At 37.2% G+C, this 17,158-nt stretch overlaps 2 protein-coding genes across 3 annotated transcripts in view; both read right to left on the bottom strand.

Moving 5' to 3' along the window:
- Positions 1 to 885: 885 nt before the first annotated feature.
- On the bottom strand, positions 886 to 9,450 carry rab38b (RAB38b, member of RAS oncogene family). Of its 2 annotated transcripts, none has more exons than XM_051120203.1 (3): positions 9,223 to 9,450; positions 5,151 to 5,426; positions 886 to 3,703 (listed from the first exon to the last, which is right to left on the bottom strand). In XM_051120203.1, exons 1-3 carry the CDS (start codon positions 9,334 to 9,336, stop codon positions 3,551 to 3,553), a joined length of 543 nt encoding a protein of 180 aa, XP_050976160.1. In that variant the 5' UTR covers positions 9,337 to 9,450; the 3' UTR covers positions 886 to 3,550. The 2 variants fall into 2 exon arrangements, with proteins under 2 accessions (XP_050976160.1, XP_050976159.1); XM_051120202.1 differs by having other exon boundaries at positions 887 to 3,703; positions 5,151 to 5,431.
- Positions 9,451 to 11,301: 1,851 nt separating this feature from the next.
- The window catches only part of grm5a (glutamate receptor, metabotropic 5a), a 32,504-nt gene continuing 26,647 nt past the window's right edge, over positions 11,302 to 17,158 (bottom strand). The window contains exon 9 of the mRNA XM_051121143.1: positions 11,302 to 14,113. Within this exon, the coding sequence (XP_050977100.1) occupies positions 13,237 to 14,113 (877 nt within the window). The 3' untranslated portion in view covers positions 11,302 to 13,236. The remainder of the gene's footprint in view (positions 14,114 to 17,158) is intronic.

The raw sequence follows: 17,158 nt of genomic DNA on the forward strand, positions 1-17,158 counted from the left end.
TGAACATCTTGTGTGCAGCACAAACAAAAGAAAACACTAGAATCTTAATTCTGAACTTTTTAACCTAGAAGAAGTGAGTGCTAGGCATGTTATTGATTTAAATCAATATGTTCTAAGTGAATTCTCTGAATTTTGAGCATACATAGCAGAGTGGATTTCCAGGAAACTGGTTCAGAGTGCCTCTGTTTGCTCTATAAGGAATCAGAACACAAAAGTATAGCCTGCAGAGGCTAGAACACAAAAAAGTGGCATGCAGTTGTCATGGTGATAACACTAGAGTTGAATATAGTGGTGGAAAGAACTACAAGGCTGTAATTTGTCCAACCTTCCCACAGCCCGTTATTCCACCCGAGAGATCACGTTTATGTTGTTATACAGCCATTTAAATATAATTGGTGATGATAGCTCTTATGTTAATAATGCTAATCCTGTAAGAATGAAGTCAGTCAACACAACAAGGGTTTCTATTTCATTCCGACTTTACAGGTACTCTAAATGTAGACTTGTACTGCACATCTAGCGTATAGCATAAAAATGTTTCGTTGTTACAATATATTGCAAAACCTTACATAACGAAACAGACTTTCATATTTCAGTGTCTTTATACTTCAATCAAATAGCTCTAGAAACGTATCTGATGATACAATACAATCTCTAATAATACAACACCTCCCACAGAGACAAATAATATCTGAGAATAAAAACTTGATGTTTGTGGCAGGTGCAGATGGATATGGAAAGGCAGTAGATCAATATACACATTAAAGGATTTGAATAAAGCACATGGCGATGTAGGGAATCATGGGAGATTTATATAATGCCAATGAGTCATACAGTGAATCACTGCAAAGGAGATGTGAGATGCAGAGAGTGAAAAAAGGGATGAAATGGAAGATTGGCAGTAGATAAGAAGGGCCAAGGAAACAGAGTGGATGAGGGAAAAGGTTGGCAGCCCTCTTTTTACAGATACAGTTTTAGAAATTTGTGTGTGCAATCAATTCATAGACGTTTAACTTCATTACAAATACTTTATATGTGAGTCTGGACCACAAAACCAGTCTTAAGCATGGGTATATTTATAGCAATAGCCAACAATACATTGTATGGGTCAAAATGATTTTTCTCTTATACCAAAAATCATTAGGATATTAAGTAAAGATTATGTTCCATAATAAATTTTGTAAACTACCCACCCTAAATATATCAAAACTTAATTTTTGATTAGTAATATGCATTGCTAAGAACTTCATTTGGACAATTTCAATATTTTTATTTTTTTGCACCCTCAGATTCCAGATTTTCAGATAGTTGAATCTCGGACAAATATTGTCCTATCCTAACAAACTATACATCACTGGAAGTTTATTTATTCAGAAAAATAATTTGTCAAAATTATTAAAATGCCACAAAGTAGTATTAACAAGACAGTCCGTTACCACGGTCAGTATGGTAAAATATGCATTCTACAGAACATCATAGTGAACTGGTCTTAATTCTAGGCATTAAATGCCATGCCATTAGTGACTGACCAGATGGAGGCAGACTGACTTTTTAAATGAAACATATATAAGATCATAATAAAATCAATAACATACATTTAGAAAACAGGTGAATTAAATTAGCTTTTAAAACAAACAATTGTCTCTTACAAGAAAACCAAAGCAAAATATTGATGACACATCCTGAACCACACTGATTTTTGTCCAGTCAAATGCTCTCTAGACTGAGAATGCACCGCCCACTAATACCACCTGTTACCAATTAGCAAGGCGCAAATCCTGGTGATGAAACTAATATGTTTGATCCTGAGGCGGCATTTTTGTCAAGGAAAACTGAGTTTTTTGCAAACGCTCTCCAAAGTGGATACATTTGAAAATGTCATTTTCGCGTTGTAGTGTGGACTGTGAAAACAGAGGTATTTGAAAACAATGAAGCATGTTTAATCATGTAACGCATATTGTACCAATAGGTATCTCTGTTTATACCGGCAGGCTATTGTGTCTGTTATTTGCTATTTGTGACCCTGGAACGCAAAACCAGTCTTAAGTCACTGGGGTATATTTGTAGCAATAGCCAAAAATACATTGTATGGGTCAAAAATATAGATTTTTCTTTTATGCCAAAAATCATTAGGAAATTAAGTAAAGATCATGTTCCATGAAGATATTTTGTAAAATTCCTACTGTAAATATATCAAAACTTAATTTTTGATTAGCAATATGCATTATTAAGAACTTAATTTGGACAACTTCAAAGGCGATTTTCTCAATATTTAGATTTTTTGGCGCCCTCAGATTCCATATATTGAAATAGTTATATCTCGCCCAAATATTGTTATATTCTAACAAACCATACAACAATGGAAAGCTTATTTACTCAGCTTTCAGATGATGTATAAATCTCAATTTCGAAAAATTGACCCTTATGACCCTTATGACTGGTCACATTTACTTTAACATTATTGCTAAAAATACAGTATGTTACTTTGTACACTCTTCATATTAAACTCCTGCAAAGATGACAGGAAATGTACTCTCAATTGCTGTCCTGTGGTAAAACATAAGGCGAGTTTCGTCTTAGGAACTTTAAGCCACAGCTTCCAAATGACGTCGGAATGCCGTTGCTGTTTCATCTGTGGCTGCTGCTTAAAGTTACTAGTGAGCGCGACCTGGACGCGTTAATGAGTGATGAGGTATTTCCGTGAATAACATGATCCTGCCAGACGAATTGCATGAAAAGGTATGCCTGTTCCGTCTGTATAATTTCAGTAAGCTTTTATAAGGTTTTACAAATGCTCAGTAGGGCGAATTTAACGGTTTCAGTATGGATGAGAAACTTTATAAAGCGCTTTAAAAAGTGGACGGAGAGCGTTTCGAAACAAACCATATCTGGTTTAATATACACTTAGCCTAAAGCATAACCTCCTGTTTCAAAAGCAAAAACGCATAATCCAAACATCCTGTTTCAAAAGTAATAATGTCAATGCAGAAAACTGCTCTTAACTCAACTTTATGACATCTTTAATATTATTAGCGTCTTTAGATCAGAAATATAGCTAAAATGCAATTGCAAATCACTATTAAAAATGTCTTGACAGGAGAGCACATTAAAAACAGTCAAAAAAAAACAAACAAGTCTTGTTATTTTTCATTTAACACTGGGGTTATTAAAACTCAGTCCACCAGAAATAACAATATTATGGTGTACATCCTGATAAAATATTCCTGTTTCTTAAGCATAATCAGCCATCTGTCTGTGTCTGACAGAAAGTTCTAACCTCTCACCTTGTTCAGTCAAGCATGCCAGTCCAGAACTCCCCAGGTTTTTGTTAGACATAAATAACACAAAAAGACAAAACAACGAAAAAGTGCAGCTTCAAACTTAAATACATTTACTCTGTGTGCAAGCTCAAAGTGTCTGTAGTTCAATGCTGTAACTAACGGACAGATCTCTGAAGTGGTTACGACTCATAGTACTGGAATTGAAGGTCCACATCCTCTTCAGTCCAAGAACCACCAACACTGCTGCCATACATGGTTGCCACCTTCTCTCAGGGTTTGAAACATGCAGAACAAGGGATTTCTTTATCAGAGCTAAGTTGAGGAGAGATGGTATCTGGAACCACTGATTTCAAGATATCATTTTCACTGGCAATTATGTGTTTCACAAGGAAGTTGGCAGCTTCATTTATATTGATGTTGTCCTAAAATTTAGAGAGAAAGAACATACATAAAACATTTTTTAGACAACCAGGTTTCAGATTGTTTGGTTTGATCATGAGACTGTTTTTGATCATATCTGCCATTGAACTTGACCTGGGAACAGTAATGAATTATTAAAACCTGTGAAAAAGCTATTAGACGGAGGTTAATTTAAGACTGATTGGACACTTCATTAAGGATGAATGGACAGAGGTGCTGAAATAAATAAATAAATAAATAAATAAATCCCTTTGAATAATCTCTATTGGGTTTAATGAGCACCTAATGTTCCAACAGTCCATTCTCCTGTTTCCCTCAGCAACTGCTCTGCATGTGACTGGCAGGTCTAATTAGCATGCAAATATTAATAACCTTCAATCAGAAGCATTAATCAAGCACTAAAGGCTCTGACAATACAAGTTCTGTCAAAAGATACTTGTTAGACTACTGTCAATAGGATAGATAGGTGGTCCTTACTAATGGTGGCTACCATGTTGAGATCACATGACTAACAAAATAATCTTGTAACTCTTCAGGTTTGGAATAAATTTACTACACTTGGAAAAAACTGCTTTTGCTTAAAGGGATAGTTCACCCAAAAATGAAAATTCTGTCATTGATTACTCACCCTCATGTCGTTCCAAACCCGTAAGACCTCCGTTCATCTTCAGAACACAAATTAAGAGATTTTTTATCAAATCTGAGAGTTCTCACCCTACATAGTAAGCAATAGTAGTACTCGCAGCAAAAATTGACATGGAAGAGATTGTTGAATGAAGTCATTACTTTTGTTCTCTTTGCACACAAAAAGTATCCTCATAGCTTCATAAAATTACAGTTGAACCCATGATGTCCCATGGACTTTTTTAACAATGTCCTACTACCTTTCTGGGCCTTGTGTTACTCTCTGTGCAGGGCCAGAAAGCTCTCAGATTTAATCAAAAATATCTTAAATTTGTGTTAACTTGTCTTACAAATTTGGAACGACGAGGGTGAGCAATTAATGATAGAATTTTCATTTTTTTTGGGTGATTTAAAGCACCAAAATCTAAGTATAAAATCTAAGATCTCTGTTGAATCAGTCAGTTCACAAAGTAAAAAGATGGCAAACCACAGAATTTACTATAAATGATTACAATATTTATATACCAGGCTATTTACATGGCACTCCAAAGAATACTAAAGTACATATAAAAGAACAAACAAACAAAACACAGTATTACCTTGATACCATGTCCAAAAATGTCTTTTTTAATTGTTTAATTCCCATGGTACACGAATGCCCTAATTAGTGAATATACTACTCTGGCATATATCCAATTACCATGGTATTAGCATCCGAAACCATCGGTACCATGGTACTATTGTTTTTTTTTTGTAGACAGAAACAAAAATTCTCTGTTATTACTGTTGCTCCATCTAAAATCATCGCAAAATGTTATGCCTTACCTTAGCAGATGTCTCAAACCAGCCCACAAATCCATTCTCCTTGCAGTACTGGTCCATCTTCAGGCTGTTGTTAGTCAGAAAGTCTCTATTTTGGTCACACTTATTGGCCAGGAGCACTGTGGCGATACTCTGGCCATTAGAAAGTATTAATTTTGAGTCCAGATCCTCCTTCCATTTGGAGACAGCCTCAAACGTGGTGGGTCTGTTAACATCAAAAACAATCAACGCCCCCATGGCCTCCCGGTAATAAACCCGCGTCATGTTCCCGAACCGCTCCTGACCTTCCAGAGCAGAGATGAGAAAGTGGAGAGGGAGAAAAAAAAGGTATAAAACAACTGGGAAAAGCACAACACAACAAGCTAGTAGCTTTGTAAAAGCTCTGAACCACTGATATCACATGGACTATCATTACTACTTTTCTGGGCCTTGAATGTGGTTCCGTTGCAGTCTATGCAGGGTCAGAAAGCTATCAGATAAACCTTAATTTGTATTCAAAAAAATGAACAAAGGTCTTTGGAACAACATGAGGGTGGGTAATTAATGACAGAATCTCTTTAAAGTATTAAGAAAAAGCCTCAAACTTTTAAACACTAGTGTATATTGCATGCATACATTGCTTATACATAGTAAAACATTTTAAGTAGCAGCTCATGGTCTCAATTCTAATAAAAACCCTGTGCCAGGATAAATCTGGCATGATTACATTTAGTATAATGAATCTATTAGTGAAGAACACATGACTCTTTACAATTCTTTATGTGTGGACTGTTCTACAATGCGCATCGACCAGTATCCACAGCAAACTTTCTTGCTGTTCTTATTCAGTCGAAAATGCTTGTTACTACAGATTTTTTTCAAGCTAATGGCACATTCCATCTGTGAGCCTTTCTCTTGTCTGACTCTGATTGCAGCCACTCATCTGGGCTGCCAGCATTACACAACATTCACTAGGACAGCTGTTTCTCTCAGTTTGTTCTGTTATTTGTTCAAAATTAGAATCAGGAGGTGCGTGTTGATCTCTGTGGGTCTGACAGCAGTCTGCTTCGCACTCGATGGACCACGAAAACAAGAAATGCTGTACTGGTTTTGTTAATCCATATGGGCTTTTGAGATACTGCAGCACAGGTGTTGTATAAAGTAATATGAACAATGAATTACTATGTAAATCATCAGTCAAGTCTAAATAAATCTTGCCTTTGCTTAAAGGGTTAGTTTACCTAAATATGAAAATTCTGTCATTCATTATTCACCTTCATGTCGTCCCAAATTTTTGATGAAATCTGAGAGCTTTCTGACGCTCCATAGACAGCAAGGGTCATACCACTGTAATAAAATTACGGTTGAACCACTGATGTCACATGGACTATTTTGTTGATGTTCTTGGTAACTTTCTGGGCCTTGAACATGGTAATTGTGTTGCTTTCTATGCAGAGTCAGAAAGCTCTCGAATTTCAAAAATACCTTTTTGTTCCAAAGATGAACGAAGGTCTTACAGGTTTGGAATGACATGAGGTTGAGTAATTATTGACAGAGTTTTCATTTATGGGTGAACTAACCCTTTAATGTGTTTATTAACAAATTGCAAGAGTTTCTGCTGCTATCATTGACTAAAATTTGATGAGGCAGTGGGGAATGCTCGTTACAGAAATTGTTACAATCACCTAACTTGACAACTTGGCAAAATGTGCGTGCCTTTGGAGAAAACTATTAGTCACCAACAAGGAAAATGAACTCAGCATGTTTCACTTCATGAAACTAGATGTCAGATGACTTCCTGTACAGCAATGTGGAGTTTATGAAGCCCACGAGGAGTTTATGACTGGGTAAGCATGACAACTGAGTCATGTCAGGATGAGAGTTTAACTTAATGCCAGTCCTAACAAGAACTGTATAGTAATGATGACGAACAAACCCTTACATTCCTTAGTCCCGTTTATGATTGGTGTAATGCCTAACTACTGTATAACTGCATTAGGCTTCATACACCCAAAGAAAAGCAGTAGACTTTTTTTGTTAAGTATGCTGTTTCATTCATTAAAATTAACTAAATGCTAAAGTACCATTATTACCACAGTTAGTTAAATAGAGTGATGCAAACAAACATAGTGGCAGAAAGATTAAAAGCTTTGTATACAGTTTGAATGGGATTTATTATAGTTTTTCAGTAATAGGAATAACTGTACCATGTTATTTTTTATTTAGTACTGATCTGAATAAGATATTTTGCGTAAAGACGTTTACATATAGTCCACAAGAGAAAATAATAGTTGAATTTATAAAACTGACCTGTTCAAAAGTTTACATACACTTGATTCTTAATACTGTCTTGTTACCCGAATGATCCACAGCTTTTTTTTTTTTTTGGTTTAGTGATAGTTGTTCATGAGTCCCTTGTTTTTTCTTAAAAGTTAAACTGTCTGCTGTTCTTCATAAAAATCCTTCAGGTCCCACAAATTCTTAGATTTTTTTGCATTTTTGTGTATTTGAACCCTTTCCAACAATGACTGATTTTGAGATCCATCTTTTCACGCTGACAACAACTGAGGGACTCATATGCAACTATTACAGTAGGTTTAAACACTCACTGATGCTTCAGAAGAAAAAATGAAGAGAAAGAAAACTTTTGAACAGAATGATGATGTGTACATTTTTCTTATTTCTGCCTGAATGTCATATTTTTTCATTTAGTACTGCCCTTCAGAAGCTACCCAGAAGACAAAATAAGTTAAATTTACCCTAATCTTCAAATTCAAAAAAGCTTTCACAAAGTTTACAAGGTTTCATTTAAACTTTTGAACAGATACTTTTTTATAAATTCATTACTATTATTTTCTCTTGTGGTCGTAAACGTCTTTTATGTGAAATATCTTTTTCAGGACAGTGCTATATAAAAAATAACATGCATTTTGTATGATAAACATGATTAACATTTTGCAGATTCTGTAAGGTGTATGTAAACTTTTGACCTCAACTGTAAGTAAACATCTTAAGACCTAACACCGTGTTTATGTTTCTCATCTAAGTCTTTTTGTTTTTAAATGCGTTGTTGTTTTGAGCAGGTGTGCTGTTTTTAATGTGAAAATTACCGTAGATGAGGACTGAGAACAGTAAGTGCTGGAAATACACTTACCCGTGATTTGTTTACAGAGATTTTCCCACAGTTTCATCCGTGTGCTTTATCTCTCAGTCTCCCTCACATGAGACTTTTTCAAGTGGGCAAACGAGTTCTTAGCGGCGCGTGCCTGACACGTGAGGAGTGACGATAACAGGGACGAGCAAAGGCTTCTGGTTTGGAATTTTGTAGCAAGACAAGACTCACTGACATTCAATTTAACGACGTTAAGCTGTAATGGACTAATTTGATATTGACAGAAAAACTCTCTAAAGTTCCACGGATCTCCACCTTACAAAACAACTCTTAACTATGATTTAACTATAGTCAAGGTGTAGTAACCACAGTTTTACTGCAAATACAATGGTCAAACCACTGCTAGTGTAGCAAAACCATGGTTTGTGGTTACCCTGTTTTTATTTTCCTTCTCTCTTTCTTACTATGTGTACAAAATATTTATTCATTAATATTAAAAATAGTTTAAAGTTTTAGATAAAATCTAAACAAATGGGACGGTAATAACAATTATAATGTTAACAATATATTAATATTTTACCTTAAAATCTTAAATAATAATACCAATGCAATTTAGATAAAGAAAAAAGCCTTTATATTTACCCTACATGGTAACCTGTAGTATTTTCCATTCAAATGACCAATATTTTTTACAGTTTTAGGTGTTTTAAGTGTAAGTTACCTAAAGACACTTACTAACCTCTGTTTTATTGTAGGAACATTATTATATTTTGGCTGAAAAATAGTTTCTGTGGTAATAAGATAATGCTTTAAAGAAACATAATACATTGATGTGACTAAACGGAATAAACTTCATCACGCGAGTTATGTGCTACTTAAAAACAAACTACTTTTTTGCATTTCTTGCATTTAAGCATATTTTAATAAGTGTTGACACGGATATGTCTTAGCTTTGACACACTGCTGTAGCCTAGTTTCTCCTACCTGCGATGTCCCACAGCTGCAGCCGGACTGTCTCTGAGTCCCAGTTGAGAACTTTGAGCGCAAAATCCACCCCGATGGTCGCTCTGTAGTTAGTGGAGTACGTCTGATGCACATACCGTTTGATGATGCTGGTCTTCCCTACTCCCAAATCACCGATGACAAGGATTTTGTACAAATGCTCTTTCCGATTGCTATGCATTGCTGAGGACATGTGTGTGTCCAGAGTTTATCACACTAAGTAGTCATCTGTCATTGAACTTAAACTGGCACCGCCCAGGGCGTGGGGAAACTTGTGACCAGCTGTCAGACAAACTGTTTGCTCATGTGCACTAAATTTCCTGCCATATAGAGTTTTGTTTACTCATGATGACAGAAACAAACCTATCTATCTATCTATCTATCTATCTATCTATCTATCTATCATCTGCCGTTTATCTATTGTCTGTCTATCATCTGTTTGTCCGTCTCTCCGTCCGTCCATCCATTCATCTATCTGTCTGCCCGTCTATCTATCTGTTTGTCTGTCCCTGTCTGTCTGTCCATCCTTTTGTCTATTTATCGATCATCTGTTCGTCCATCCATCCATCCATCTATCTATCTATCTATCTATCTATCTATCTATCTATCTATCATCTGCTGTTTATCTATTGTCTGTCTGTCTATCTATCCCTCTGTCTATTTACCTATCATCTGTCTGTACATCCCTCTGTCTGTCCATCCATTTATCTATGTGTCTGTCCGTCTATCTATCATCTATCTGTCCGTCTCTCCATTCGTCCATCCATTCATCTATCTGTCTGCTCATCTATCTGTCTGTCTCTGTCTGTCCATCCTTTTGTCTATTTATCGATCATCTGTCTGTCTATCATCTGTCTGTCCGTCTCTCCATCTGTCCATCCAATGATCTATCTGTCTGCCCGTCTGTCTATCTATCTATCTATCTATCTATCTATCTATCTATCATCTATCTATCTATCATCTGTCTGTCCATCTCTCCCTCCATCCGTCCATTCATCTATCTGTCTGCCCGTCTATCTATCTGTTTATCTGTCTCTGTCTATCTGTCCATCCCTTTGTCTATTTATCGATCATCTGTCTGTCTGTCCGTCCGTCCGTCCGTCCGTCCGTCCGTCCATCTATCTATCTATCTTTCTATCTATCTATCATCTGCTGTTTATCTATTGTCTGTCTGTCTATCTGTCCATCCGTCTGTCTATTTACCTATCATCTGTCTGTCCATCTCTCCCTCCGTCCGTCCATTCATCTATCTGTCTGCCCGTCTATCTATCTGTTTATCTGTCTCTGTCTATCTGTCCATCCTTTTGTCTATTTATCGATCATCTGTCTGGCTGTCTGTCCGTCCTTCCATTCGTCTATCTGTCTGCCCGTCTATCTATCTGTTTGTCTGTCTCTGTCTATCTGTCCGTCCTTTTGTCTATTTATCTATCATATGTCTGTCCATCCCCCTGTCCCCCTGTCCGTCTATCTATCTATCTATCTATCTATCTATCTATCTATCTGTCGTCTGTCTGTCTGTACGTCCCTCCGTCCATCCATCCATCTGTCTGCGTTTATCTATTATCTGTCTATCTATCGGTCTGTCAGTCTATCATCTGTCTGTTTGTCTGTCTGTACATCCCTCCATCTGTCCATCCATCTATCTGTCTGCCTGTTTATCTATCTGTCCGTCTATCTATCATCTGTCTGTTTGTCTGTCTGTACGTCCCTCTGTCCGTCCATCGATCTGTCTGCCTATTTATCTATCTATCTATCTATCTCTTTGTCTGTCTGTCATGTGTATATACCCTAACATAAAGAGAAAGAGAAGTACATGAAGGAAGAGACGAAAGAGGGGGTGGAACTGCATTCCACACTTAATCATGGAAACTGTGAAAATAACACAACCACGCAAACTCCAGTCTTGGAACACAGCATCTGCAAAGACCTCATTTTGAGATTATATCCATGTGTGTGTATATCTATCTATATCTATCTATATCTATATCTATATCTATATATATATATATATATATATATATATATACTTAAAAAAAGAAAAACATTTGTGATTGAGTCCCCTTTAATAACACTCAGGTAAAACCAATAATTTTACACACTTTGAAGAGAAATAAAAAAAAGACTTATCCACACCATAAATAAAACCTCGAAGTAACAGAAATATTGCAAGCTACATTCGTCCCACTGTCACAAAGCTTAATCCACTATGACCATCATATTGAATTAGCACAAATAGTTAGTAGAAAAATACATCGCACACACACGGCTGAAATCTACATTCTATGAACGTCTTGTCAGAAAAGGCAAAGAGCGAAAAATGCAAAAGACTTTTAGAAAATGTACAAAAGTTCTCAAAAGAACATTAAGCACTTATTTTAGCTAATGGCACTGCTCTGCATGCAAACATGTGACCTTAGTACATTACACCTATTCAAGAAGAATATTGCACATTGATTAAAAGAATAGATGTCTGTTGGTATACAATGTGCGTTCCTACTAAGTCTAAACATTTCAACTTAAATTACTTCATAAAGTTCATACAAAAGTCCTATCTTTATTGGGAAACTCACTTTTTCAACGAAAACTGTAATGCCCTGTGTGTGTAAAAATCATGTCCACAGTGTAATAATAATGTTTGAATTTTGTTTTTGGCTCATCTACTGTATGTATGCATTTGGAACAAAAGCCTGAGTGGATTAAAAAAGGAAATGATTTGCGAATGGATCAATTATATTTCTGTAATAGGCCCTGCATTCATATATAAATATTGCTTTATGTATAAATAATCTATTGATTTACATAACTATTCAAAAGTCTCGGGTCAGTACGATTTTTTTTCTTTTAGAAAGAAGTTTCATATGCTGACCAGTAAAAGCAGTAATATTCTTAATATTATTTAAAAAAAATGTAAAATGTGATTTATTTCTGTGATGGCAAAGCTGAGTTACTCCAGTCTTCAGTATCACATTATCGTTCAAAAATCATTCTAATGTGCTAATTTGATGCTCAAACATATTGTTTTCATATTATTTTCAATGTTGAAAACAGTTAACATTTTTGTGAAAACAGATTATTTTCAAGATTGAGTGAAAATTCAAAGACACTTTATCTTTACTCTCACTTTCGAGATTTTTTTTTAAATCTTACTGAACCCAAACCTTTAAATGGTTGTGTAAATAGTTGAGCTCTCTCAAATTTCAAATTCTTTGTTTCAAATTAAAATGATTCATTATTAAAATACTTCATGTAATACTGGGACATGCTCATATAAGTTAATAAATCCAGTCATCTGAAAGACATATTGTCTATATTAAAGTGTCAGATTTGTTCAGTATCTAAATAAACCTGCCCTTACCTCCCTTCTATTTGATTTATTATGAAAAATATAATAATAAAGTATTATTTTATATGAAGTTATATGAAGTGGCAGAACATGCAACCTCTAAACTAGGGAAATAGCAAAAATGACCAATATTTAAACAAACTACTTTGCACTCAAAGGCTTAATTTGGTCCTACATTCAACCATTTGCGCATCCGCTGTATGTGAAGAACCGTGCAAGACGTTCAGGCATCTTGCTGACAGGCAACAAGAGAGATAAAAATGACATCGCCTGGAGCAGGAGTTTGGTAATTTTTAACACCTGTGTAGATTGACGTCGTTGGAATGTTATTAAAACTTGCAGTACACAAACTGACCGACATCAGGAACTTCTTGCCAAGAAGGACCATAAACTTGTCAAAGCGCTCTAGTGCATGAGAGCATATCAAGTACATCCTTAATTATCTGAAAAGCAGTTTGGTGAAGTGCCTTCCTCTACGCAGATCGGGAATTTGAGGACAGGCTGGGTTCCAAGCACCATAAAACGTCCTTGGTGAGTGCTTCTATATTAAGAGTTTACACTCCTTGACATTTACAGCTGGGTTCTGCAATCTAAGCAGATGCAGGATCTCAGTAGCTGCCTCTCTGTCTCCTTCCTGCACTCCGAATAATCTCTCAGAGTGAAGAGGAGCTCTGGCTGTAGTGCCGAAGCACCAGCTGGTCGTATATCGGGGAGCAGGGCTCACACAACGGCAACTCCGAGGCTGGCGATGTGGGAGATTCACTGATTGAGTCCACGGAGTCTCTAAATGGTGAAGGTGGTGTCAAGACGCCTAGGTCCTCAAAATCAGTGGTCCTGACCGCACACGAAGTGTCGTAGGTGCTGTCAAAAAGGCTGGCGGGTGAAGCCCTGCTACTCCCGCCGGCGATTATGCCTCCGGCGATGCCGACCGCGGAGCGGGAGTTGGTGTTTGCTGCGGCCACCACGTCTGCGTAGGTGGTGACGGTGGTCGGATGTGGCCTTTCTTGCGGGTGGAGACGGAAAGTAGGGGAGCAGGGTCTGGGGACAGGGGCGGCTGTGTTTACGCCTGCTCCCGGCGGTGAACCGGGCAGCATCATGCTGTTGAGCTCACTGATGTTGGCCGTGAACCGATTGACCACGCAGCTGATCTGATCCATGATGGAGGTCTGGGCCGGGGCGCCGTGCTGCAAGCGCTCCGTCAGGTAGGAGGGTATAGCCACCACTTGTGCGCGCTCTTCGTCACGCTCTTCCATTTCGCGCCTCTGCATTGAAGGTCGCTGGCAAACGGTCGGCAGTGGCGAGGGTGTCCGAGGGTGGTAGGTTACAGGGAAGCGCTGGTTTTTCTGAGAGCCGTCGTATGCCAGCTTCACACTGGTGTCTGGCGGACGATCACAGCCTTTTGAGAAGGGCTTAATAATGGCCGTCTGGTTGGCCTCTTCCTTTTTCTTAATATGGATCGAGATCCGCTTCCACAGGTTTGGCCTGTAACTTCTCTCGTTCTGTGCCCAGGTCACCGTTTTGCCATTGGAACTGTGGAAAGAAAACAGCAATGTGTATTTGATTGATTAATTTAGAAATTATACATAAATTCCCCACTCCTTCCCCACCATTGACAGAATTTTTCATCCTAGGTGTATATGACTTCCTTCTGCAATGCAGTTGGAAATATATTTAAAATTATACTAAAAATTATCCAGGCATTTCCAAGCTCTATCATGGCAATGGGCAGGTGTTTCTCTTCGTCGGTTCAAAACAAGTCCAATAAAGTGCATTCAAACATAATAAAAAGTGCCTCACACAGCTCTGGGGGGGGGGGGTGGGTGAATAAAGGCCTCCTGTAGTGAATCTGGGCGGATGACATAAGCCGGTGAGTCTCGTGAAAACCAACGCGGCTTCCGTGTATGACCAGCTGGCACAAGCTAGATTAAAGTGATTCTTACGTTTTAAATATGGATATTTTTCTTACAAAAATGCACTGATTCACTACAGGAGGCCTTTATTCACCCCGTGGAGCTGTGTGATGCACTTTTTATTATGGATAGATGCACTTTATTAGACTTGTTTTGGACTGATGAAGAGAAACACCTGCCTATGCTGTTCTAAAGTTTGGAAGTGCCAGGATAATTTTTATTATAACTCCGATAAATAATGTAAATAATGTGCTAATTTTCATTTTTGGGTGAACTGAGCCAATTACTAATTACTCACCCTAATGCCGTTCCAGACCTTCATTCATCTTCGGAACACAAATTAAGATATTTTTGATGAAATCTGAGAGCTTTCTGACCCTGCTTAGACAGCAACACAACTGACACGTTCAAGGCCCAGTAAGATAGTAAGGACATACATCAGGGGTTCAACCGTAATTTTATGAAGCTACAAGAATTCTTTCCGTGCATGAAGAAAACAGCAACGACTTTATTCAGCAATTCCTTCTCTTCTGTGTCAGTCTTTGACGCACATTAATGACAGTATACAACACATACATATGCAATCCTCTACTTGTATACAAAGCTCAGCACATCTGGGTTCTATGTCAGAATGCAGGCTACTGTCGTTATTTTTTTTCCCTTGCGCACAAAAAAATATTCTCGTCATAACATTACGGTTGAAGCACTGATATACCATGGACTATTTTAACGATGTCCTTCCTACCTTTCTGGGCATTGAAGATGTCAGTTACGTTGCTGTCTATGCAGGGTCAGAAAGCTCTCGGATTTCATCAAAAATATCTTTGTTTGTGTTCTGAACGATGGAGTGTTTGGAACGACATGAGGGTAATTAATGACAGAATTTTCATTTTTGGGTGAACAATCCTTTTCACAATTAGTATTGTTATTCATAACATGGGACACCACCAATTAATAGCAAAATGTTAATCTATTGCACCATTTAGATAAACACAAAACACTAGATTGACATAACAACACAGTGTCTTTTATGTAAAAATAAGAATGAACAGGCGGTTTTGATGCTACAGGACATGCTGGCATATATCAATCTGGCTTCCAACACGAAAATTTTTTAATCGGGGCCAGATTTACTATTAGCTTGCGCCAGCGCAAACCCTTATTTGGCGTTAAAAAGCTACTGTCAGGATTTACTAAAGACACGCAGTGAAGAATTAATGCTGAAAAGTTGTGGACAGTTGTTTTTGTGCCTGACCTTACTGAATATGCATTTGTAGGAGTTTCCCTTTCAGACTCAAAATTACTGGGAGGAGAGTAATAAATTGAATCCCGCATTGCGATTTACTAACGTTTGCGCACGTCAAATTACTGGTATTTGCGCCATTGTTTAACACCCAAACAGCATGTCTTAAAGCAGGCGGTAATTTGCGCTCCTCTTGGTAGATTGCGCTGGTCATTATGGAAATGATCTGGCTGCGTCTGTGCATTGATAGTGAATCACACACAGAATTGTCCCCTCCCATCGCACTTTTATGGAATTGCACTTTAATGCTAATTTGCCCTGTTTAGTAAATCTGGCCCTAAATCTGTGGACTTTAGTACTGATTTATGCAGGGCACAGAATCATCTTTTTCAGAAAAGTGAAGAAAGATCTTCCCTCCACACGACTGTTACGCCCTTGCTAATGTGTAACACTACATATTAAAGGCAAGAGAGAATAGACCCTGCCATTAGCCATCCAAATCCACCCATTCCAAGTGCAATTACCCCCCTTATCCAATCCAGCACGTCAGACAGTAAATCTCTAACTTCAGTTCTCCTAATGCACCTGGGGACCCATCGACCCAAATGTGCGTAACTCCGGAGTTGCTCCAGGAATGATTCACAGGCATACAGGGTAATTGGTTGGGGCTTCTTTTTTTTTCTTTCGAGGGGAATATTGGCTTTTTTTTATGTGCTCTGAAATATGCTCAGTTGGGGAGTTGATTCATTTTCAGTCTAAACTCATTTTTATCCTCAAAAGCAAACCTTTGGCAGGCATTACTGAGAGATAAACAGATTTAATGCGAGCTTTATTTATTTATATATTTATTTTGTCAGAAGCGGCTTCTTCTGCAGTTGAGAGCAGTGACTTCACATCATCTTATTATAAAGAGATAAAAATAAGGATTTTCTAAACTGACATGAAAAATAATTGACACGTCATGCCTCATTATCTTTAAATTCATTCAGTGTGAATCCAATTGAACCAAAAAGTTTCAAAAGAAGCATGAAGGAAAAAGTAGGAAAAAAATATGTTTGTCAATTCCCAACTTTATATAAAATCTCAATTTCTTATCTCAATTCTGAAAATATGACTAAGCATTTACTGTAGCCTCTCATACAGGGTTATCATTGACTAAAACTCGGAACTAATATTTTTGGTAATTCAAAAAAGCTGAAATAAAATATAAAAAAGTGAGAAATATTATAAATAAATATTACAACAGTAATAAATAAATATATAAAAAATGAAATATTATACATATTAAAATATTATTAAATAAATACACTATCATTCAAAAGTTTTTGAACAGTAAGATGATTAATGTTTTTTAAAGAAGTCCTTTCTGCTCACCAAGCCTGAATTTATTTGATCCAAAGTACAGCAAAAACAGTACAATTC

The sequence above is a fragment of the Labeo rohita genome, chromosome 10, assembly GCF_022985175.1.
Source record: "Labeo rohita strain BAU-BD-2019 chromosome 10, IGBB_LRoh.1.0, whole genome shotgun sequence".
Taxonomy (NCBI): Eukaryota; Metazoa; Chordata; class Actinopteri; order Cypriniformes; family Cyprinidae; genus Labeo; species Labeo rohita.